Source organism: Melanostigma gelatinosum (genome assembly GCF_949748355.1).
Source record: "Melanostigma gelatinosum genome assembly, chromosome: 23".
In the NCBI taxonomy this organism is placed as follows: Eukaryota; Metazoa; Chordata; class Actinopteri; order Perciformes; family Zoarcidae; genus Melanostigma; species Melanostigma gelatinosum.
The window spans coordinates 1,952,137-1,977,168 of record NC_136656.1 but is presented as its reverse complement, the minus strand read 5'-3'; the positions used below and the strand labels follow the sequence as shown (position 1 = coordinate 1,977,168).

The 25,032-nt window shown below is 48.0% G+C and overlaps 3 protein-coding genes across 6 annotated transcripts in view; 2 read left to right on the top strand and 1 right to left on the bottom strand.

Moving 5' to 3' along the window:
* Positions 1-25,032, bottom strand: part of LOC306796468 (uncharacterized protein) — a 69,641-nt gene that overhangs the window by 12,801 nt on the left and 31,808 nt on the right. Inside the window, exon 1 of one of the 4 annotated variants that reach the window (XM_079295395.1) lies at positions 11,183-11,334. The exons of 2 other annotated variants lie outside the window; for them this stretch is intronic. The gene's annotated coding sequence lies outside the window, so the exon portion shown is untranslated. One more of the 4 variants, XM_079295397.1, reaches the window with a different exon arrangement.
* LOC306796463 (butyrophilin subfamily 1 member A1-like) lies at positions 11,336-21,289 on the top strand. Its single transcript, XM_079295387.1, has 6 exons — positions 11,336-12,871; positions 16,575-16,922; positions 17,738-17,951; positions 18,372-18,436; positions 18,941-19,057; positions 19,720-21,289. Exons 1-6 carry the CDS (start codon positions 12,772-12,774, stop codon positions 20,355-20,357), a joined length of 1,482 nt encoding a protein of 493 aa, XP_079151513.1. The 5' UTR covers positions 11,336-12,771; the 3' UTR covers positions 20,358-21,289.
* On the top strand, positions 21,802-24,129 carry LOC306796759 (Fc receptor-like protein 5; the record flags this gene model as incomplete). Its single annotated transcript, XM_079295828.1, has 4 exons — positions 21,802-21,836; positions 22,369-22,635; positions 22,803-23,048; positions 23,951-24,129. The coding sequence occupies exons 1-4, from the start codon at positions 21,806-21,808 to the stop codon at positions 24,127-24,129; spliced, it is 723 nt and encodes a 240-aa protein (XP_079151954.1). The 5' UTR covers positions 21,802-21,805.

Genomic DNA, 25,032 nt, shown 5'->3' with positions numbered 1-25,032 from the left:
CACGGACTGTCCTTTTGCCTTCATACCAGTGATTCCCAACAAGTGGGTCGCGGACCCGTTTGCAGTGGCTTCGCCTGAAAACACACTTTGAAGGGGATTTCCCATGCAGCGGAGTTATGCACGCTGCTTGTCAGTATGTGGCGTTATGCCTTGTTGTAATGCTGATAAACACCCGCCATTAACGCAAGCACGACACCGACTACATGAGACGTGTATTTTCTAACATTGAGGACACATTGAGACGCGTCTGTCGGGCAGAACACGACGAGCTGGTGGTGCGTTCAAGAGCAGCCGATCACGTAGGTTCAATGGCGACATTGAGCTCTTGCTGTTGATCGGTTGTTCAGTGACATCGACTCTTCGCGCGCAGACGAGCTCCGTGAAGCGGCTGCTTCAGTGGAGTTGTCACGTGACGTCCTTTCTACAACAGCTGAGGGACGTTCATGGTGATTATGACATCACATCCTTCATAGGGATGTGATGTTAAAGGCCTTTCCAAAGAATCGGAAATTACACCTCCAAATCAAATCCACACTGAAACAAAACAAGTTCAAAGAAGTTTAAAAAGACTTTGATTCATTTCTCCTGACAATAATAGAATGGAAGTTTTGCACGATGTACTTTTACTGGAGAGTTGATTTCTCCATGTTGTTATAAATCAACTCACCCCTCTTTGGTGGGAAGTGTTGCAGAGAGTGAGAATCTCCTCGGTGTTCCTGAACGCACCAGACGTGGAGCTGGAGTGGGAAGTGTTGCAGAGAGTGAGGATCTCCTCAGTGTGACTGCAGACGGAGGCCGAGCTGTTCATGTTTAGTTCCTCGTCCTTTGGAGGAGAAAGCCTCGCGGAGTGTTCTGTGATGGATCCTCGTCTTGTCCTGCTCGCAGCTCTGCTGTCGTGTTCTTCAGGTATTTATGAAGAGTTTCTTTAAATGCTGTGTTTGTGTTTAACTGTGACAGTGTGCAGTGTACGAGGAACACAGTGAAGGTGTCACTTTGCGCTCTGACTGACGAACACCAACATTCAACACTCGATTCATGGAGGAAATAATCAGCAGATGAACCCGTTATGAAAATAATCACAAGTTAATATTTCAATATGAGCTCCAGCTCAACAACAGTACAATCCTGTTATACATCTATATCTCCTTAATTCTTCATTAATGTATGAGTACAAATTATCAAATAATTAAATATTAAATGACCAAAATACTTCTTCCAGAGGTTTGAGCGCGTTTTCTCGGTAGACTCTGAAAACGAGCCTTTAGGCCCCAACGTGGAGTCGTGCTGAAGCGTAAAATTGCAAAAATGAATTTAAAGACATTTAGTCGAAGCACTAAATGTGTGAAGTCGTTGGAGCTCCTCACCCTCCTCACTCTACCTGTCAGTCACTCCCTCCTCACTCTACCTGTCAGTCACTCCCTCCTCACTCTACCTGTCAGTCACTCCCTCCTCACTCTACCTGTCAGTCACTCCCTCCTCACTCTACCTGTCAGTCACTCCCTCCTCACGCTACCTGTCAGTCACTCCCTCCTCACTCTACCTGTCAGTCACTCCCTCCTCACTCTACCTGTCAGTCACTCCCTCCTCACTCTACCTGTCAGTCACTCCCTCCTCACTCTACCTGTCAGTCACTCCCTCCTCACTCTACCTGTCAGTCACTCCCTCCTCACTCTACCTGTCAGTCACTCCCTCCTCACGCTACCTGTCAGTCACTCCCTCCTCACTCTACCTGTCAGTCACTCCCTCCTCACTCTACCTGTCAGTCACTCCCTCCTCACTCTACCTGTCAGTCACTCCCTCCTCACTCTACCTGTCAGTCACTCCCTCCTCACTCTACCTGTCAGTCACTCCCTCCTCACTCTACCTGTCAGTCACTCCCTCCTCACGCTACCTGTCAGTCACTCCCTCCTCACTCTACCTGTCAGTCACTCCCTCCTCACTCTACCTGTCAGTCACTCCCTCCTCACTCTACCTGTCAGTCACTCCCTCCTCACTCTACCTGTCAGTCACTCCCTCCTCACTCTACCTGTCAGTCACTCCCTCCTCACTCTACCTGTCAGTCACTCCCTCCTCACGCTACCTGTCAGTCACTCCCTCCTCACTCTACCTGTCAGTCACTCCCTCCTCACTCTACCTGTCAGTCACTCCCTCCTCACTCTACCTGTCAGTCACTCCCTCCTCACTCTACCTGTCAGTCACTCCCTCCTCACTCTACCTGTCAGTCACTCCCTCCTCACTCTACCTGTCAGTCACTCCCTCCTCACGCTACCTGTCAGTCACTCCCTCCTCACTCTACCTGTCAGTCACTCCCTCCTCACTCTACCTGTCAGTCACTCCCTCCTCACTCTACCTGTCAGTCACTCCCTCCTCACTCTACCTGTCAGTCACTCCCTCCTCACTCTACCTGTCAGTCACTCCCTCCTCACTCTACCTGTCAGTCACTCCCTCCTCACTCTACCTGTCAGTCACTCCCTCCTCACTCTACCTGTCAGTCACTCCCTCCTCACGCTACCTGTCAGTCACTCCCTCCTCACGCTACCTGTCAGTCACTCCCTCCTCACTCTACCTGTCAGTCACTCCCTCCTCACGCTACCTGTCAGTCACTCCCTCCTCACGCTACCTGTCAGTCACTCCCTCCTCACTCTACCTGTCAGTCACTCCCTCCTCACTCTACCTGTCAGTCACTCCCTCCTCACGCTACCTGTCAGTCACTCCCTCCTCACGCTACCTGTCAGTCACTCCCTCCTCACTCTACCTGTCAGTCACTCCCTCCTCACTCTACCTGTCAGTCACTCCCTCCTCACTCTACCTGTCAGTCACTCCCTCCTCACTCTACCTGTCAGTCACTCCCTCCTCACGCTACCTGTCAGTCACTCCCTCCTCACTCTACCTGTCAGTCACTCCCGCCTCACGCTACCTGTCAGTCACTCCCTCCTCACTCTACCTGTCAGTCACTCCCTCCTCACTCTACCTGTCAGTCACTCCCTCCTCACGCTACCTGTCAGTCACTCCCTCCTCACTCTACCTGTCAGTCACTCCCTCCTCACTCTACCTGTCAGTCACTCCCGCCTCACGCTACCTGTCAGTCACTCCCTCCTCACTCTACCTGTCAGTCACTCCCTCCTCACTCTACCTGTCAGTCACTCCCGCCTCACGCTACCTGTCAGTCACTCCCTCCTCACTCTACCTGTCAGTCACTCCCTCCTCACTCTACCTGTCAGTCACTCCCGCCTCACGCTACCTGTCAGTCACTCCCGCCTCACGCTACCTGTCAGTCACTCCCGCCTCACGCTACCTGTCAGTCACTCCCTCCTCACGCTACCTGTCAGTCACTCCCTCCTCACTCTACCTGTCAGTCACTCCCTCCTCACTCTACCTGTCAGTCACTCCCTCCTCACTCTACCTGTCAGTCACTCCCTCCTCACGCTACCTGTCAGTCACTCCCTCCTCACTCTACCTGTCAGTCACTCCCGCCTCACGCTACCTGTCAGTCACTCCCTCCTCACTCTACCTGTCAGTCACTCCCTCCTCACTCTACCTGTCAGTCACTCCCTCCTCACTCTACCTGTCAGTCACTCCCTCCTCACGCTACCTGTCAGTCACTCCCTCCTCACTCTACCTGTCAGTCACTCCCTCCTCACTCTACCTGTCAGTCACTCCCTCCTCACTCTACCTGTCAGTCACTCCCTCCTCACGCTACCTGTCAGTCACTCCCTCCTCACTCTACCTGTCAGTCACTCCCTCCTCACTCTACCTGTCAGTCACTCCCTCCTCACTCTACCTGTCAGTCACTCCCTCCTCACTCTACCTGTCAGTCACTCCCGCCTCACGCTACCTGTCAGTCACTCCCTCCTCACTCTACCTGTCAGTCACTCCCTCCTCACGCTACCTGTCAGTCACTCCCTCCTCACTCTACCTGTCAGTCACTCCCTCCTCACTCTACCTGTCAGTCACTCCCTCCTCACTCTACCTGTCAGTCACTCCCTCCTCACTCTACCTGTCAGTCACTCCCGCCTCACGCTACCTGTCAGTCACTCCCTCCTCACTCTACCTGTCAGTCACTCCCTCCTCACTCTACCTGTCAGTCACTCCCTCCTCACTCTACCTGTCAGTCACTCCCTCCTCACTCTACCTGTCAGTCACTCCCTCCTCACTCTACCTGTCAGTCACACCCTCCTCACTCTACCTGTCAGTCACTCCCTCCTCACTCTACCTGTCAGTCACTCCCTCCTCACTCTACCTGTCAGTCACACCCTCCTCACTCTACCTGTCAGTCACTCCCTCCTCACGCTACCTGTCAGTCACTCCCTCCTCACTCTACCTGTCAGTCACTCCCTCCTCACTCTACCTGTCAGTCACTCCCTCCTCACTCTACCTGTCAGTCACTCCCTCCTCACGCTACCTGTCAGTCACTCCCTCCTCACGCTACCTGTCAGTCACTCCCTCCTCACTCTACCTGTCAGTCACTCCCTCCTCACGCTACCTGTCAGTCACTCCCTCCTCACGCTACCTGTCAGTCACTCCCTCCTCACTCTACCTGTCAGTCACTCCCTCCTCACTCTACCTGTCAGTCACTCCCTCCTCACGCTACCTGTCAGTCACTCCCTCCTCACGCTACCTGTCAGTCACTCCCTCCTCACTCTACCTGTCAGTCACTCCCTCCTCACTCTACCTGTCAGTCACTCCCTCCTCACTCTACCTGTCAGTCACTCCCTCCTCACTCTACCTGTCAGTCACTCCCTCCTCACGCTACCTGTCAGTCACTCCCTCCTCACTCTACCTGTCAGTCACTCCCGCCTCACGCTACCTGTCAGTCACTCCCTCCTCACTCTACCTGTCAGTCACTCCCTCCTCACTCTACCTGTCAGTCACTCCCTCCTCACGCTACCTGTCAGTCACTCCCTCCTCACTCTACCTGTCAGTCACTCCCTCCTCACTCTACCTGTCAGTCACTCCCGCCTCACGCTACCTGTCAGTCACTCCCTCCTCACTCTACCTGTCAGTCACTCCCTCCTCACTCTACCTGTCAGTCACTCCCGCCTCACGCTACCTGTCAGTCACTCCCTCCTCACTCTACCTGTCAGTCACTCCCTCCTCACTCTACCTGTCAGTCACTCCCGCCTCACGCTACCTGTCAGTCACTCCCGCCTCACGCTACCTGTCAGTCACTCCCGCCTCACGCTACCTGTCAGTCACTCCCTCCTCACGCTACCTGTCAGTCACTCCCTCCTCACTCTACCTGTCAGTCACTCCCTCCTCACTCTACCTGTCAGTCACTCCCTCCTCACTCTACCTGTCAGTCACTCCCTCCTCACGCTACCTGTCAGTCACTCCCTCCTCACTCTACCTGTCAGTCACTCCCGCCTCACGCTACCTGTCAGTCACTCCCTCCTCACTCTACCTGTCAGTCACTCCCTCCTCACTCTACCTGTCAGTCACTCCCTCCTCACTCTACCTGTCAGTCACTCCCTCCTCACGCTACCTGTCAGTCACTCCCTCCTCACTCTACCTGTCAGTCACTCCCTCCTCACTCTACCTGTCAGTCACTCCCTCCTCACTCTACCTGTCAGTCACTCCCTCCTCACGCTACCTGTCAGTCACTCCCTCCTCACTCTACCTGTCAGTCACTCCCTCCTCACTCTACCTGTCAGTCACTCCCTCCTCACTCTACCTGTCAGTCACTCCCTCCTCACTCTACCTGTCAGTCACTCCCGCCTCACGCTACCTGTCAGTCACTCCCTCCTCACTCTACCTGTCAGTCACTCCCTCCTCACGCTACCTGTCAGTCACTCCCTCCTCACTCTACCTGTCAGTCACTCCCTCCTCACTCTACCTGTCAGTCACTCCCTCCTCACTCTACCTGTCAGTCACTCCCTCCTCACTCTACCTGTCAGTCACTCCCGCCTCACGCTACCTGTCAGTCACTCCCTCCTCACTCTACCTGTCAGTCACTCCCTCCTCACTCTACCTGTCAGTCACTCCCTCCTCACTCTACCTGTCAGTCACTCCCTCCTCACTCTACCTGTCAGTCACTCCCTCCTCACTCTACCTGTCAGTCACACCCTCCTCACTCTACCTGTCAGTCACTCCCTCCTCACTCTACCTGTCAGTCACTCCCTCCTCACTCTACCTGTCAGTCACACCCTCCTCACTCTACCTGTCAGTCACTCCCTCCTCACGCTACCTGTCAGTCACTCCCTCCTCACGCTACCTGTCAGTCACTCCCTCCTCACTCTACCTGTCAGTCACTCCCTCCTCACGCTACCTGTCAGTCACACCCTCCTCACTCTACCTGTCAGTCACTCCCTCCTCACGCTACCTGTCAGTCACACCCTCCTCACGCTACCTGTCAGTCACTCCCTCCTCACTCTACCTGTCAGTCACTCCCTCCTCACTCTACCTGTCAGTCACTCCCTCCTCACTCTACCTGTCAGTCACTCCCTCCTCACTCTACCTGTCAGTCACTCCCTCCTCACGCTACCTGTCAGTCACTCCCTCCTCACTCTACCTGTCAGTCACTCCCTCCTCACGCTACCTGTCAGTCACTCCCTCCTCACTCTACCTGTCAGTCACTCCCTCCTCACTCTACCTGTCAGTCACTCCCTCCTCACTCTACCTGTCAGTCACTCCCTCCTCACTCTACCTGTCAGTCACTCCCTCCTCACGCTACCTGTCAGTCACTCCCTCCTCACTCTACCTGTCAGTCACTCCCTCCTCACTCTACCTGTCAGTCACTCCCTCCTCACTCTACCTGTCAGTCACTCCCGCCTCACGCTACCTGTCAGTCACACCCTCCTCACGCTACCTGTCAGTCACTCCCTCCTCACTCTACCTGTCAGTCACTCCCTCCTCACTCTACCTGTCAGTCACTCCCTCCTCACTCTACCTGTCAGTCACTCCCTCCTCACTCTACCTGTCAGTCACTCCCTCCTCACGCTACCTGTCAGTCACTCCCTCCTCACTCTACCTGTCAGTCACTCCCTCCTCACTCTACCTGTCAGTCACTCCCTCCTCACTCTACCTGTCAGTCACTCCCTCCTCACTCTACCTGTCAGTCACTCCCTCCTCACTCTACCTGTCAGTCACTCCCTCCTCACGCTACCTGTCAGTCACTCCCTCCTCACTCTACCTGTCAGTCACTCCCTCCTCACTCTACCTGTCAGTCACTCCCTCCTCACTCTACCTGTCAGTCACTCCCTCCTCACTCTACCTGTCAGTCACTCCCTCCTCACTCTACCTGTCAGTCACTCCCTCCTCACTCTACCTGTCAGTCACTCCCTCCTCACTCTACCTGTCAGTCACTCCCTCCTCACTCTACCTGTCAGTCACTCCCTCCTCATCAGCACAACTCCCTCACCTGTTCCAGCCACTTTATAAAGCCCTGCCCCTCCGTCGCTCACTGCCAGATCGTTGCCATGTCGACCCGCCGGTTTGGCTCGTCCGGTTCCCGGTTCCCGGTTCCCGGTCTTCCTGCCTCGTCCTGCTGGATTTCCCTCTCATTTCGTGTCTTGTGCTCGGACTCCCTGTTGTGTTCTGGTAACGATTCCTCGAGTGTTCACTACTCGTTAAACCCTGTTTCTCACGACCTCTGGTCCTGCATTTGAGTCCACCACCACACCCCGTGACAACCTGTCCATATTACATGTTGAAGTTTATGATGACCATGCAGCTTTTTGTCAACGTTGCTGGATGTTGTTTCACGAGGAAGAAGGAGGGAGCCAAACGTCTGCTGCACGAGGAGTTGTGTTGTCCTTTTTGTGGCACCTGGAAGTTTATCCATCCTCATTATTTTAACCCGCTGAGTCCAAAATAACTTCCAAACGACTGACGGCACAAAGAAAATGCAGATTTGTCTATTTTCATCCAGTCATAATGAATATTAGTGAGATTCATGAGGATATGAATGGATGGAGAATCATTTTGTTTGACTTTCTTTGTGTTTATTCATTCTGAACAATGCAATGAAGAGGAAATATAGCAAACAAACAAATTCTAATTATAAAAAATATCAGCATCGACTTTACATTCATGGAAAGCAGCAGGAAACAAATCTCCTCGTATCGTCTCACACCTTCAATCAAATCATCAACTTCATGTTCATCACACAAACACAAGATATGCAGCTCGACTCAAACACTTGCAGAACTTCACTCAGGATTTCAGATCCAAGAAGTCGAAGAATGAAGTGATGAAGAGTCCGATCAGAACAATGAACCAGAGCTCTGATTCCTCTGATCTATCCGGCTCTGAGGTCAGTGATGAAGAGGATGAAGCACGAGATGAAGACTATCAGACAGTGATGAAGAGGAGGATGAAGGAGGAGATGAAGACCATCAGACAGTGATGAAGAGGAGGATGAAGGAGATGAAGACCATTAGACAGTGATGAAGAGGAGGATGAAGGAGGATATGAAGACCAGACAGTGATGAAGAGGAGGATGAAGGAGGAGATGAAGACCATCAGACAGTGATGAAGAGGAGGATGAAGGAGGAGATGAAGACCATCACACAGTGATGAAGAGGAGGATGAAGGAGGAGATGAAGACCATCAGACAGTGATGAAGAGGAGGATGAAGGAGGAGATGAAGACCATCAGACAGTGATGAAGAGGAGGATGAAGGAGGAGATGAAGACCATCAGACAGTGATGAAGAGGAGGATGAAGGAGGAGATGAAGACCATCAGACAGTGATGAAGAGGAGGATGAAGGAGGAGATGAAGACCATCAGACAGTGATGAAGAGGAGGCTGAAGGAGGAGATGAAGACCATCAGACAGTGATGAAGAGGAGGATGAAGGAGGAGATGAAGACCATAGATAACTCCTCTCACTGCGCTACGACCAGCTGTGACTGAGCAGCTCATTCAGACATCAGATCATCACAACGAGACCTTCAGACGCCGCTTTGGACCCCCGACCTCCGACCTGAGAGACCAGAATCATCTGAGTCTATAAGGAGAGACTCACTGAATCTAGTTCTATAGAGCGAATCACTGGATGTAGTTCTGTAGACGGAGAGTGAATCGATGAATGTTTTCCACACAGACCGTAATAAACACCCAGCAGAGCTCCTCCTACTACTACTACTACTACTACTATCAGTCCCAGTCCACAGTAGAGGACGATCCTTCCCCGACTCTCTGCTTGTGATGGACTTCCTGTCGGTGAAGCATCTCTTCCTCCACTTGTTGAGTTTGGTGTCTCAGGTTTGGGCTGAAGCCTCTCTGCTGTAAAGAGACCAAACAAGTCTGAGTCATTGATGAGAAGAAACAACATCTCACTACAACATCAACGAAACGTCCCCAACAGATGAAACTGGAACATATTTCACAGATCCTGTAAGAAGGAAGCGTAACGACAACAATCAGGTTCTTTTCATCAGGAAACTACTGAATCAACTCACCTGTGACGTTGAGGTGACATTCCCTAGAACTCCAACCATCACCTATGGTTACACCACACAGGTAATCACCTGAGTCATCAGTCCTGAGTCTGGACATGTGGAGTCTGAGTCGTCCTTCTCTGAGGACGTCTTTGTCAAACTGGACTCGTCCTGCAAACCGTTCATGCTGAGACTCTGAGACCTCGACACCTTGATGAAGATGAAACAGGATGAAGGGTGTGACACCATTGAACATCTCACAGATGATGTGAATGGACTTGGGGGAACCGTCTGTTGTGGTCTTGAAGGTCCATTCCAGAGTGACGTTGTGGTTCTCCTCTGCCTGATAGGATCTCTGTGTCACGTTCACTACTAATGATGCTGTTGAGGAGACAGAGAGGGAGAGTGAGGAGCAGACTAACTGACGTCACCATGAGAGCCTTTAAAGTCCACCTGGAGATGTTTACTGATGCTGAGCTTTAGAGACACAAAGGTATGAACAAGGTGCATGATTGTAACAATAACTAGAGTCATGTTGAAGTGTGTTGGTGAGGCTGAAGGTGTGTTGAGTCTGTGGAGAACAAAGTGAAGCTGTAAACTAACCAGAGACACAGGAGGTCAGTGTGATGAGCAGCAGGATGCTGCAGATCATCTTCTCCCTGTGAGAGGAGACAGAGGACCAGAGTCACCAACACATCACAGGTCAAGAGACACCAGCTACAGTCTGTGGTCTCTGCAACACGTCTTCTTCTTCTGTGGTTCTGGTGACAACATGACTGACACCAAGAGAGGAACCACTGCTGTGTTCCTGTCACTAGATGGAGCCAGTTAGGAACATTATGATTATTACTCTGAGGAACAATGAGGAACTACACTGGACTGGTTCCACATGAATGCCACAATAACAATAACAAACATGAAGCTGTGGTCCTGTAGCTCACTGTAACAAAAGATCACCCCACCAATCTCAGTTTACTTGATGTCTGTTCCTCTGTGTGACAGTAGACTGTTTAATAATCATGTATTTATGGTTGAACCTCCATATTATTCAGATGTAATTCTCATGTATTAGTTTTCTGTCTAGACGTGATTTCTGGTAAAAAGATCAACCAGCAGGTTGGAGTCCAATGAACCAGAAACACACAGACATGGATCTCACTGAAGGTCTGACAGATACAATTAGAGCTTTATCAACAATACTTATTGATTTTATGACGTCGTTTTCATGAAGAGACACTGAACGCAGTGGACTCTGAGAATAATCTTCAGGTGGAGAATCAACATTATTGTCTTGTTTCCTGTGTGATTGTGACTCTGCTAGAAAACGTGTTGAAGTGAAACTAAACATTTTCCGCACGAGAGGACGATCACGAGCACCACATGTAAAGAACAGAACATCTGCTGACGTTTGGTCCACATTCAGTCAGTGAGGAGGATTCATTTGACCGTGAACGTCAACTCAGATACAGCATAGAACACTCCTTCTATTGGAGCGGCCATGTTTGTTATAACGACACCGATCAGAGCTGGTCCGCTGTTCGAGTCCGTCGTGAGGACGAGCCGTTAAAAGTGGAGGAGGAGGAGGAGCCTACCTGTCACTCGTCCTTTGACCACTGAGTCTGTAGAGATCAATGATTCACTGGATCAATCAGTCAGAGAGAACATCTTCAACAGGACTCACATTCTGTGTGGAGACACGTTCGCAAAACAACGCTCCGTTGACGTGTGGAGGTGAAGTCTCTGGAGTTACACTGCAGGTACCCTGAGACCCTTAGACCCGAGAGACCCGAGAGACCCTTAGACTCCAGAGACCAGGACCCACAGACGGACTGGAGCTGGTCTCTATCGCTGTGTGAACCAGAACAGCACGCAGAGAATTAAAGACAGCCCACACCTGACGGCAGGTGTGGGCTGTCTTTCACTGTCTTTCATTGGTTAATCTCACCCTATCACAGCACAGCATCCCCACAGCGGAACTATGAACAAGTGGAAGACAAGAGCCGCGTCTCAAGAAACGCTTCACTCAGCAGAGATCAGCAGTTGAGATCAGCCGCACCTTGTGGTTGAACCTGATCACATAAATGTGTTGAACCACTTCAAGAGTCAACAAATCAACTTTCTTTTTTTAATATGTTTTTATTTCTAGCTGTAAAAGGCCGCTGAGGGGAAATCTTTGGGTTTTATTGTTGTTGAACTGGACAAAAACTGTGCTTCGCTTGCAAACAGATTCTAAGAGGATTGGCCGTGTCATCAACAATGCTTGGTGCTCTTGCTGTTCATCAGAAGTTGTACCTCTGCATGTTTATGTATTTATTTATTTGAAGAACATGTTGGGCCCAACAAGATCTGAAGGTATGAAATATGAATCTAAGAGAAGAGTCGTGAAATAGTCCTTGAAGGAAATGCAGCTCGATCAGACAGAAGATCAGACTTCATGTTTCAGAAGCTGCATTCGAGTCGGTCACCAAGAATTCAGTTTCTATATTTCATAAGTTAATATGAAGATAGACGAGCTCCGTGAAGCGGCTGCTTCAGTGGAGTTGTCACGTGACGTCCTTTCTACAACAGCTGAGGGACGTTCATGGTGATTATGACATCACATCCTTCATAGGGATGTGATGTTAAAGGCCTTTCCAAAGAATCGGAAATTACACTTCCAAATCAAATCCACACTGAAACAAAACAAGTTCAAAGAAGTTTAAAAAGACTTTGATTAATTTCTCCTGACAATAATAGAATGGAAGTTTTGCACGATGTACTTTTACTGGAGAGTTGATTTCTCCATGTTGTTATAAATCAACTCACGTTTACTCAGAAATCATTGCTTGTTTTTGCAGCTTTTTGCAATTTTATTCAACGTGTTGCCAAGTGTGTTAAAGTTGTACAACTGTATTCAGGATGGCAATATATCTTTGAGGCAAACTGCATTCATTCATCTTTCAGTATTACATGTTGCACTTCATGTTTCCTCTCACGTCACTGCGACCTCATGTCGGTGCACCGCGGAGGAAACGCAACAACGTGACTTTCCTCGGTGTTCCTGAACGCACCAGACGAGGAGCTGGAGTGGGAAGTGTTGCAGAGAGTGAGGATCTCCTCGGTGTTCCTGAACGCACCAGACGAGGAGCTGGCGTGGGAAGTGTTGCAGAGAGTGAGGTTCTCCTCGGTGTTCCTGAACGCACCAGACGTGGAGCTGGGTGGGAAGTGTTGCAGAGAGTGAGGATCTCCTCGGTGTTCCTGAACGCACCAGACGTGGAGCTGGGTGGGAAGTGTTGCAGAGAGTGAGGATCTCCTCGGTGTTCCTGAACGCACCAGACGTGGAGCTGGAGTGGGAAGTGTTGCAGAGAGTGAGGATCTCCTCAGTGTGACTGCAGACGGAGGCCGAGCTGTTCATGTTTAGTTCCTCGTCCTTTGGAGGAGAAAGCCTCGCGGAGTGTTCTGTGATGGATCCTCGTCTTGTCCTGCTCGCAGCTCTGCTGTCGTGTTCTTCAGGTATTTATGAAGAGTTTCTTTAAATGCTGTGTTTGTGTTTAACTGTGACAGTGTGCAGTGTACGAGGAACACAGTGAAGGTGTCACTTTGCGCTCTGACTGACGAACACCAACATTCAACACTCGATTCATGGAGGAAATAATCAGCAGATGAACCCGTTATGAAAATAATCACAAGTTAATATTTCAATATGAGCTCCAGCTCAACAACAGTACAATCCTGTTATACATCTATATCTCCTTAATTCTTCATGAATGTATGAGTACAAATTATCAAATAATTAAATATTAAATGACCAAAATACTTCTTCCAGAGGTTTGAACGCGTTTTCTCGGTAGACTCTGAAAACGAGCCTTTAGGCCCCAACGTGGAGTCGTGCTGAAGCGTAAAATTGCAAAAATTGCAAAAATGAATTTAAAGACATTTAGTCTAAGCACTTCCTTTATCTTGTTCAAAGGTCAGACTTAGTAAACTGAGATTGTGACACCTAATATTCCAAGAAAAGATTAAAGTTGTAAATTTAGGAGAGATTTGCACAAAAGAGACGTTTCTCCTCTGAACCTCTCAAATGGTTTGACTTCAATGTGAACTTTTCAGATGCAATAAAATACACTCGGATCAACTTTATGAAAGTTTATTGAATATAACGTAGTTTCTTCCTCCAATCGTCACTCGACCCCTCTGACTCACGGGGTGACCCTTCAGAGGGGCCCGACCCCCAGGCTGGGAACCTCTGGACTGAAATAACGTCATATGAAGTAGTTAGAACTGCAACAGTAACTCCATAACATCTGGATGCAACAATCTCCGTTTGGTCATTTTTCTGCAGAGCGAGTACTTTTACTTCTGATACATGAAGTACATTTCACGAATACTTCTCCTGAAGTATGATTTACGTGTAGTGGAGTATTCTTTGCACTGTTGTATTGGTACTTTTTAAGGCTCCGAATACTTCTTGCAGGACTGTACATTTAGATTCTATGTGTATAATATGATCATATGATCATATGGACTTCATGACTGGTGAAGCAGACACATTCCTCTATTCAGTGCTGATCAACTGTTTGTACGGAACATTCCAGCTCTTCTGTTCAGCAGTGTGGCCGCCTCCCTTTTATGATGTGACGTTGACCAAACGTGTGAGTCACTCGGTCTCACACACCGTTAACGGCGCTCTGCCTCTCCCGTCCGCCGGCTTCAGAGGAGGCGTGGCCGTCATGTCAGTCCAGAGAGATGTGTTCTCAACAGATGAGCTGTAAAGCTCCCAGGATGCAACTCTTCTCAATCACCGCCCTCAATTTGAATGAGTAATTATTCATCATTTCAATAATTATTACTAAATGTAGTGTGCAGTGTAGTCCTGATCCTCTATGAACCAGTCTCAGTGTAGTCCTGATCCTCTATATGAACCAGTCTCAGTGTAGTCCTGATCCTCTATGAACCGGTCTCAGTGTAGTCCTGATCCTCTATGAACCGGTCTCAGTGTAGTCCTGATCCTCTATGAACCAGTCTCAGTGTAGTCCTGATCCTCTATGAACCAGTCTCAGTGTAGTCCTGATCCTCTATGAACCGGTCTCAGTGTAGTCCTGATCCTCTATATGAACCAGTCTCAGTGTAGTCCTGATCCTCTATATGAACCGGTCTCAGTGTAGTCCTGATCCTCTATATGAACCAGTCTCAGTGTAGTCCTGATCCTCTATATGACCATATAGACTCAGTGTAGTCCTGATCCTCTATGAACCAGTCTCAGTGTAGTCCTGGTCCTCTACAGACCTCCATCAGTAAAGGGATGGGAGAACCAGGACTGAGGGGGGCAGCCTGTCAGACCTGCTGCAGTAACATGAGAGGTTCTCTAAAGCAGTGATTCTTAACCATAGGGCCGCGGCCCATGATAGGGCCGCGGCCCATGATAGGGCCGCGGCCCATGATAGGGCCGCGGCCCATGATAGGGCCGCGGCCCATGATAGGGCCGCGAGCGCCACCTAGAGGGCCGCGAAAAACGTTCAGTTTTGCACCTGTGGGCCGCGAGGGCCGCGGGACCGCATAGGTTATCAATTGAAGACACCAGAGATATCACTGTTATCCATGAGACACTCAGTTACGATACAGCTTCCCACCACCAGGTGGCGGTAATGCGTCAGTCAGTTGTTTAACAAGCTGCAATAAGCAGAAGAAGACACTCAGCTAGCCGCTAGCCTGTAGCGAAAGTTATGGATAAGTTATTAAAAAGAAAAAATGAAGACGACAGTAGTGCCATACCCCCCAAAAGTCTAAATGTGTGTGCAAGTACAACCCTGACTTTCTTAAGTTTCTTAAGCTTTGTGAACGGAGGCAACGAGGCAGAGCCGAGTGCTCAGTGTGTGGAATGTGAGCTAATGCTATCAAACGAAGCACTGGAGCCTTCAAAAATAAAGCGACACGTAGCGACGAAACATCCAACGCTCGTGGGAAAGTCTGTTGGGCTTCTTGTTGTGTATGCAGGTTTACATACACATGATAATAAATGTCTTTGTGATCATCACATTCTATCATCTCATTTATTTAACAAGGGTTTTGCCTGTTCAACACCGGCGTCCTCCATCCCCTCCCCTTCCGTTCCTACGGCTTGTTTGCGCAAAAACGTCACAAAACATGTCCGTGTTTGGTATCCCAGCATGCCCAAAATCCTCATCTTTGCAAAGAAATCATCGATTTTCTTTCATTTCTTATGGTTTCTCCACAAAAGGAGCCCACACACACACTGTCCAAAGTCGCCATAACCGCTGCAAGTCGTATCTTGCAGCATTTCGACGGAAAAAGACACATTACAGACCCGACAACGTGCTAGCGGATGTTACCATGGAGCTCCTGCCTTCAGAAAACGCTAGTACTTATAGTACAAACCTTATCCTCCTCTTCTATAAGCCGTCAACCAACGTTTGCGTAACTGAGCTATTCTCATTCTCGTTCGTGCGCTCGGTCGCAGCCATTAAGCACAGCAAGTCCGCTACTCACACACCATGTCTTCCACCATATATACATAGTTTTTGCAATTTGTAAAGGCTAAAAATAAAAGGAAAATAATATAATATCACAATATAAAGGGAGAAACACCTTTAGTGTGTCAGAATATCATTTGGTTACCATGTGTCCATTTGGGTCTCCAAATGTCCTTTTAGAGCTCCGCCTGGATCTCTTCATGAAGAAACTCTGTAGAATGGTCATACTTTGTCCAATCTTCTTCAAATTTGAGGCAGTTGTTCACTGATAGTGTAGTTACAGCCCTATACTGTCCTTTACCTGTACAGATACAGCCACCGGCAGTTATTTATACTGAAAGATACTTTTTTATTTTATGCGGACAAAAATCTTAAATTTGTACTGACTCCAAAGGCCCACTGCTCTGTTTCTGTATGACCTACAGGTTGTCTGACACTTTTGATGCATATAGTCAGAGTGGGCCCCGGGACACTTTGTACTTGAAAAGTTGGGCCCCGAGGTCAAAAAGGTTAAGAACCCCTGCTCTAAAGGGAGTCTGGTGCTCGGAGACACGACCACTTTAGTCCACAGGGGGCGCCAGAATCAACACAACATGAAAGTTCCTGTAGTGACTTTAAACGAGTCATTGTGTCTCTTTAGCGGAGCATCTTAGAGCATTTGAAAACCTTCAATAATGAAATACCGAATGTGTAAGTCTGTCTTGAAATGATTCGTCTTTTTATAGGAGACTTGGTGCGTGGACCCCCAGAGACGGTCCTGGCCTTGGCAGGCGGGGATGTCACTCTGCCCTGCAGCTTCAGCATCCCGGCCAGCGAGGACTTCCCAACAGTAGAGTGGTCCAAGGAAGGCCTGCAGCCGGACGTGGTCTTCCTGTACCGCGATGGCTGCGAGACGCCCGAGATGAAGAACCCGGCCTTTCTGTACAGGACGAGCCTCATCACGAAGGAACTGAAGAACGGCAACGTCTCGCTGAGGATCTCCAACGTGCAGCTGACTGATGCCGGGAAGTACCAGTGCATGAGGCTCTGGAGGAAGGCCCCCCGGGACATTACAGGGGTGGAGCTGGTTGTGGGTACGTCCAGGCACTTATTTACAGACAGTAAAGGTTGTGTAGTTGCTTTTTAGTCTCCAAACACCGATCAAGGAGGCGGGTCCGCCTAAGAGTGCTGCACAGGCCTCACGATTCCTTCAAGTCTGACAAAAAGAAGTCCAATTGTATGGAAGTCTCTGAGAAAGTGAGTCTACTTCGCTCTTGATTTATTACCTCAGTAAACATGAGTTTATGGTCACTCCTCCTCAGTCCAAATATGGTCGCTTCCTGTTCACTGGTTGCCATGAACCCCAAGATAGCGATGGACAAATCACAGAACTGGAGGCCGATAACCTGATCAAAGCAGGACATCGTCCCTCCTCTTCTTGGACACCAGGACGAGCCAACGTGTGTCCATGCAGCCTCTTTTTAAAGGAGAATGTAAGGACGTAGGTGACCGTAAAACCGATGACGTGTTGGTTTTTATGAAACAAGACTCTAGTCTTAACAAAAGCATGAATTCAGTCTAGTCCTGACCTAAAGAAATCAGATTTGGAGGACTGTGACCCGCTGTCTGTTAGCCGACTCAAACGGCACTGATATGAGTGTGATGTGACATTTTACGGATTGAACAATCATTCCGTCTACATTACACTATGTATGACCTGCCTGTTTCCACCACACCCCACGAGAGAATCTCTCTTTGAAGCTCTGCGTTGACGCTTCCATATCTGATGTTGAGCTGATGCTTTTCCACAGCGCGGGTAAAGAAACGGCTTGAATCAGTGTTCATACTTCACAAACGTCAGATGGAACATTCAAGGGTCTCATGTTGCGGTAACGCCTGTTGTCGACAGGTGCTGTTTCAGAGCCTGAACTCTCCGTCGCATCCGCCGAGGGTGGAGGCGTGACCCTCCAGTGTGCGGCGGCCTGCTGGCTGCCGGAGCCCAGGATCTACTTTCTGGACGAGCAGGGGAACGACATCGCCGGCGACGAACCGAAGAGAGATCGAGATGCCCGCGGATGTTTCTCCGTGACGCGGCGAGTGACTCTCCAGGACGCCACCAACAGGTTTCAAGTGTCGTGTTTTATTTGTGGTCCTCGTTTTAGAACTTAAGACGTCGTTATCTCACACAGCAGAGCCAAAATGATCAGAGAGATATCCACACATCTGGACACATGCAGTGTGCACCAAACATCAGCATTCAACTTTCACCTGGAAAGGTAGTTCGGGAAAGTACAGTCACATTCCACACCTGTTCACACCCTGGAGGTAGAAGCTCCGCCTCCTGGAGAGGCAGCGCTGTAAGGTGTGCAAATGGAAGCCACACTTGCGCAACACTGTCACTTTACCTTTTGTCTTTAGTTTCTCTTATCGTTATCTATTCATGTCTTTATTTATACGTATTCTGTCCGTGTGCTGCGTTTGAATGTGGGTTTGTGATATCTTATTAAAGTTATGATTAATAAACTGGCGTGTTTTCATCACAGGGTCACCTGCCGAGTTCACCAGCCGGAGATCAACCAGACCAGGGACGTGGAGCTGCTGCTGCCGGGTACGGCTTCCATTAACCCTCTCAACCCCAGAAGCTGTGATTATCAGACTGTCATTGAACTCATCATGTGTGACGAACGCTTCCTTCAGAAGAAAGCAACCAACATTGTGATATTTCACCAAAAACATGTTGTTCTAGGTTTAGTCACCGAACCATTCAGTGAAACTAAAGACCAGGGCGCAAAAAGAAACGCCCAAAACTGCTCGTGGTTCAGAGGAGTCCCACCACACACTGGAGTTCACATTTTAAACAGTTGTATCACAGTTTCAGCGGCGTATTCGTCTTTTGTTAGATATTTAATGCTTTTTATAAATGTACCTTTTAAAGATGTCACTGCCGTTATGTTCAGCATAATAAACCGAGATTTCCAGGATTGTTACATTGATGTTCATCCAACTCTTTCAAATGCATAAAAATCCATAAATGCACGTTAGGACGGAGTCTGCAATGACGTAAAGACGCGTGGGTCACGTGACGGGGTTGATGACGTGTTTGTTGTCTCAGGTGTTGGAAGGTGTCGCTGCTCTCTGCCCGTCCTCGTGGCCGTCGCGAGCGCTTCGCTTCTTTGCGGCGCTTCGTGCGGGTTTGCCGTCTTTCTGTGGAAGAGGTGCAGAACATCTGGTGAGTCATCAACAGGAAGACGGTGTTGAGTTTGGTTATTTAAAGAGAAGAGTTCTCAGTGTTCAAGGTGAGAAACATTGTTTTTCGTGCACTCGGCAACTTAACACAAAGAGTGCAAAGAAAACATTTATTTGATCTGTTTACGTCTGTAGATTTCTCTTAAATTCACCGAAAGTTAGCGTTACAGAACGCCTCATCATCGCTCCTGTTCACTGAACTTTACACTTCCATTCCCAACATCTAATAATAATATCTACATAATAATAATGTCGATACTTTGAGGTGTGCGTGATGTTGGTGATGTCACTTTCAGCAGCAGCTGGTTAAAACCTTTTAAAGCATTTCGAGCAAAGACCAGAGTCGATGTTCTCTGAACCTCTGGAAGGCTTTTACTGTGAAAGAGACGCAGGAAGTGTTTGGTTCTCTATTCATTGTATTTATTCTATTCAATAAATAAAATTACCAGAGTGAATCTGCCTCTGATGGACTCATTCTGTACCTGATTTAAAGGTTATTATTACGATTAAATTTTCTTAAATTTAAATTTCTTAAATTTTCATAATTCAACTTGATCAATGTTCAATGGAATGGTGTGTTGTTGTCGAGACATGAAACTATCGTGATAGAAGGTTCCACTCATCTTTCTTCCTTCTTTCACACAGCGGAGGCACCAAACTCGCCAACGTCTTCATATCAAAGTGCAAGAAGCTGCTCCCGTGAAGATAAGTCGCTGCTGCAGAGTGTTCAGGTCATCGGCGCTGACAACAGGAGAAACAGCAGCATCGAGATGCTGACGATGAAGGTGAGGGACCTCGAGTTAAAGCTGAAGGAGAAAGAAGATGCCATCCTCCAGCTACGGAGCGACGCCGGAGCGCAGCTGATTGACGTTGTTTGCCAGAATGACGTGTTCCTCGACAATCCTGCAGCCTCGACCCGCAGCAGCCCTCCAACATCTGGCAGCTTACCCCAGAACAAGAGGAAAGGGCCGGGCATCTTACGCCGGATCAGTCATCCGGCACCCGGCTGCTCCGTTGACAAGTTCTGTCGTAGACACAGCAGCCCGGCTCATTTGAACTGTTCTGGTTCCGGCCCTTCGGAGAAAAGGCCCGGCCGTCTCCACCGCTCCATGAGTGACCCTCGTGCTTTTGGGCTCGTTCCAAACCGACATTCCTCGGTGTTTCCATCTCCAGCGACGTCTAATAGTCCATTCACACGCCTGGCAGATGTGACGGAAGAATCTGAGATGTTAATCGCACGAGTAAACGCAGAAGTCTCACTCTTGGATTTCCCCAAACATTAGGAAATTATAAACAATTAAAAACAATTCAATTTGCCCCAAAAAAACTTCATCAGCTTTTAAGCCAACATGACACATTTTAGTTAGGGAGGCGGACTTTGTTTCCAGTCTTTATGCTAAGCTAAGCTAACTGGGTGCTACATATTCATCATACAGAAAGATTTATATGAATCTACTCATCTAATTCTTGGCAGGAAAGAGAACAAGTTTTTTCTTCTTCTCTCTCATACTAATAGCTGATTCGTTGCTGTGCTGTCAGTCAAACAGTGGGGGCGGGGCTATGATGTGTAGCACTATTTATTTTGCTCATGATTCGGCTCCTGTTGTTCACCACTTCTTCTGCAGATGTATAAAACGCACTAAGACTAAAGGACTCGTTTCATACAGTAAGGAACATTGCATGTTTATTTAAAAACAAAACAAACAAGGTAACATTGTATAATGTATTTCAATCACTTTGTGGCGCAAACAAACAGGACTTTCACCCCGGAGATCGCTGTTCATGTCCCGTGTGAAGCCGAAAGTCGACGTCCTTTTCTTACGTAACTTCCGTACGTTACTATCGCCGCCTACGTACGTTACCTAACGCGTTCATTTGGTACGTAGTTTGTTTTGAACCCGAACCTCGACCTTTTCTTAAACCTGAAGTCGTTTGAACTGTTGTATCAGGATACGTTGCCATTGGATTGATCCAGTTGTATTTATCTGTCGTCGTTTCACCAGCAGCAGCGCTCATACTTGTACTTTTCTGCAGCTAAAGCACGGAACCGTAATTTATTAAATGTATTGTATTTTGTAATGATTTATGAAAACATGTCTGGGGTTTGTATGTATGGGCTCCTTTATTTAATAATATAATGTATTTATAAAATATGTAAATAGGAGTTTTTTATGTCCACTACACTTTCTTATGTAATAAAGTACTTTTTGTTTCATTTCAGTGCTCACGTTATTCACACTCGTCTTAGGAATGAATTCATATAAGTTATGTTTGTTGTATTTAAGCAGTCAGCTTTAAAAACCTTTGAGTTAGAATTAATTCTAAAATGTTTTTTATTTTGTTGAATTATATTCCATCAGTCAGTTTGGGGATTTATGGCTTCGCTTCAGTGTTGGTTTGATTTTATTGCTCACACTTCTAGTCTAAATGTTGGAGAACTCCTCGGTTCTTTGTTATATTTTTATTATCAATGGAAACACATTGTATAAATGTAAGTCTTGTGTTTACAGCACCCAGTCAGTGAATGCAGGTTCTATGTTTTATATTTCTTCATGAAACTGCGTAAGTTCAAGGTTTTCTTTGGTGTAACTTCAGAGGAAGAGAAGACTTTAAGGCGTCACGCGCAGGCAGCTGCTGTGACGCCTCACGGAGAGACGAGGTGCGCGAGGTGCGCGAGGGTCGACTCCTCTCAGAGGAAGTGCCGCGAGCCGTCAGTGTGCGCGAGGGCAGGATGCTGTTAACACCTTTCTGTCTGGTGATGTGTGAGTACAAACTCTTCTTTTACGAGAACATCTTCTCTGCTGATGGTTTCGTGCCTTTGAATTCATTGAATCACTGATTTGTGTAATTTCTCTGTTTACCTTCTTGTTATCTTTCTTTCTTTCTTTCTTATTTGTTCTCTCAATCTGTCATCTTTTGCTGCCCCCCCCTCGCTTTTATTTGTCTTCATGCTGTTTTTCTTACATTTCCTTTGAATTTGTATTCATTTTTTGTGTTTTCATATTTATTTCTTCTCGTTTACTTTTCATACATTCCTTCACCATTCTTGTCACACTTTTCTTCTTTTTATGGTGTCTCTCTCTCTCTCTCTCTCTCTCTCTCTCTCTCTTCTTCCTGTCTTCTTTCTTACCGTTTTATTGTCCATTCTTTACTTTATTTCTTTCACTTCCTGATCTTCAAATGAACTGCGATCATTCTTCTGTCACTTCTTGCCTTCCTTTCCTTTTTCTTTCCCATTCCAATCCCCCGCTCTGCTGTTTCTCTCTTCCTCTTCTTCCTCCCTCTCTTCCTCAGCCTGTCTCCAGGTCGTCCCTGACAGGTCTCAGTTCTACAGGTACAACTCCATCTCCCTGAGCTGCGAGGATCAGCTGAACGCCACCGGCTGGAAGGTGAAGAGGAAAACGCCGGAGGGCGGGGTCAGACCCTGCACCTCCGGCTGGGGCACCACCTCCTCGGGCTCGGCCTGCGTGATCGGTAACACCTACCCCTCCGACACCGGGGTGTACTGGTGCGAGTCTGGGGACGGGAACAGGAGCAACAGCATCAACATCACCATCACTGGTACTGCACTGGAGACTAGTGATGCTGTTTCATGTTGAACTGTATTCAACTTATCAGACTATTCAACAGAATCCGTGTCCGACATGTTTCATGAATCACAAAGTGAAGTTCAGTTTGTATTAGCAATGGGAGAAAGAGGCTTTAAGATGACTGTTCCGTGTCCACAGACAGCACTGTGCTGCTGGAGAGTCCGGCCCTCCCCGTGTCGGCGGGCGCTGCTGTGACGCTGCGCTGCAAAGCCGAGACGGAATCCCCCAATCACACGTTTGAGTTCCTCAAAGACGGCCGCGTCGTCCGCAGCAGCGCCACGGGAGAGATGACCATTCGCAGGGCTTCCAAAGCGGATGAAGGACTCTACGTTTGCAGCATCCCTGGATTTGGAAAGTCGTTGGGCAGCTGGGTGAACGTTGAAGGTGAGATGAACAGTCTTCAGTTGACTGAGAAAAGGTCAAATGCATGAATGTGTTGTGGCGACGTTTAAAGGCCAGATACCAACTTAACTGGTTCCGACCGTAGCTTACGTTACATTACAAGCGTACTTATCTGAAGCCGAACTATAATGTTTTATTTCTAACCCCAACCAAGTAGTTTAATTACCTAAAACTAACCGCCACTGTCTCACAACGTTAAAGGTGCAATGTGTAAAATGGGGACAGAATCTTCGTTTGAAACGTTTCCAAGGTGAAGTAACATCAAAACAAAGTGAGGAAGAAACCGTTTTGACGTTGTGCCAAATGCGTCAAATGCGTCATATGCAGAGATATGAACTGCCAGCCAGCTGGTCTTGTAGAACCAGTTGTACGTCTAACGGTGATGTTGAGTCATTGTAGCGTCCGGTCGGTCACCCTCCCATGTAGTCCAACATGAGAGGGTGAAGAAGTAGCGTTGCCTGAGGGTTTGTCAATGACGCATATCTGGTCCATGAGCGTTTTGATAGTTTCTTTATTGGATTAAATTAAAAGCGGCAGGAACAAGAAGACTCATTGCACCCGCTGATCTCCTCACCGCCGAGACTAAACAAACTAAACATGTAACGTAGTGTAAACTGTAGACCGATGCCAGACGTGAAGCTTTTAAGAGATCAGTGACATTTTGACCGGCTCTGAGTTTCAGCAGGTTGTTGAATTTTGCATACGGATAAGATCACGTTAGTTCGATACACACTGTAGGTTTCACATTAAGACATCAATGAGGCAAAGTCAGAATCTCAATACAACATTTAGATAACAAGGATGTTAAATGTGAAAGAGATTGGTTGAGGTTTTCCTCACATCGTCTGTGACCACAGTGGGTAAGAGTTCACTCATCTTCACAGGTTCTCCTGCACCTTCGTCCTCGCCTCCACCTGCAGCTGCCCGTTCCGTGTCGGTCACCAGACTGATGGTCCACGTGTTGGTGGGAACCCCGTACCTGCTGTCCACCATCTTACTGGCACTCATACACAGAGACAGGAGCCGAGGTGAGAACACTCCTGTGTCCATGGAGCTATTCTAGCGTATACGTGCTAATGTTAGCGAATCAGCTCAATCTATACCCATGAAACAGCACTGGTAGCTAGCTGTGCTATCAGTTAGCTTCTTTGGTTCTTGAGCCTTTTACTTTTGTTCATTACAAAAGATTTCAGAGTGAAACTTAAAACTCAGGAAATAGAATCAGCTGAAGACACTCCAGTGTCATCTGCATATTGATCATTAATAACCAATCGTCTATGTAAAGTTTTAAATACCATATGAAACATGCAAGCTGTAATTCAACTGTGACTCACTGCATTCTGTCGTGTTGAAACAAACATTCCACAAAACATGCCAAAGATATTCGAAGCGAACTTCCTGTTCTTCAAGTGACACGAGCCAAATAATCAGACTACAAAGCCGCTGAGTTCCACTTCATGTTTTAGCCGAAAGACACAGATGTGATGCACTGCAGCAGTAGGAGCATTAAATATAATGTGTTTCTGACATTGGTAGAAATACGCCAGATCAAGTTATTTCTGTCACCTCACAGCATGGAAAGCGTGTTTGTGGTCTTTCTGGCTTTGTCTCACAGGAGTCAGCATCTTCAGAGAACATGTTTTAACTGTGCATGTTCTTCATTTTGTCACCAAGCGGGTCTCTCAATGCACACACACTTGTTATTACATGTGCTTTATTTGCCTACGCTGATGTGTATTTCTAATTCATGGTTGTCGTCGGCCTCGAGCACATTCCGGAGGCAAATTCTGCTCTCGAAAGAAACCAAACATCTCAAAGGGAAAGTTTGCCACCTTCGTATGTGGACGTCCAATCAGGTGTTGCTGTCAGAGCTGCGTCGGCACGGCGCCCACACGGTCGCTAACTGCACTCTGAGGAAACATCATTACATGTTTGAAAAAACCGCATGTGAAGAGAACAATTAAGT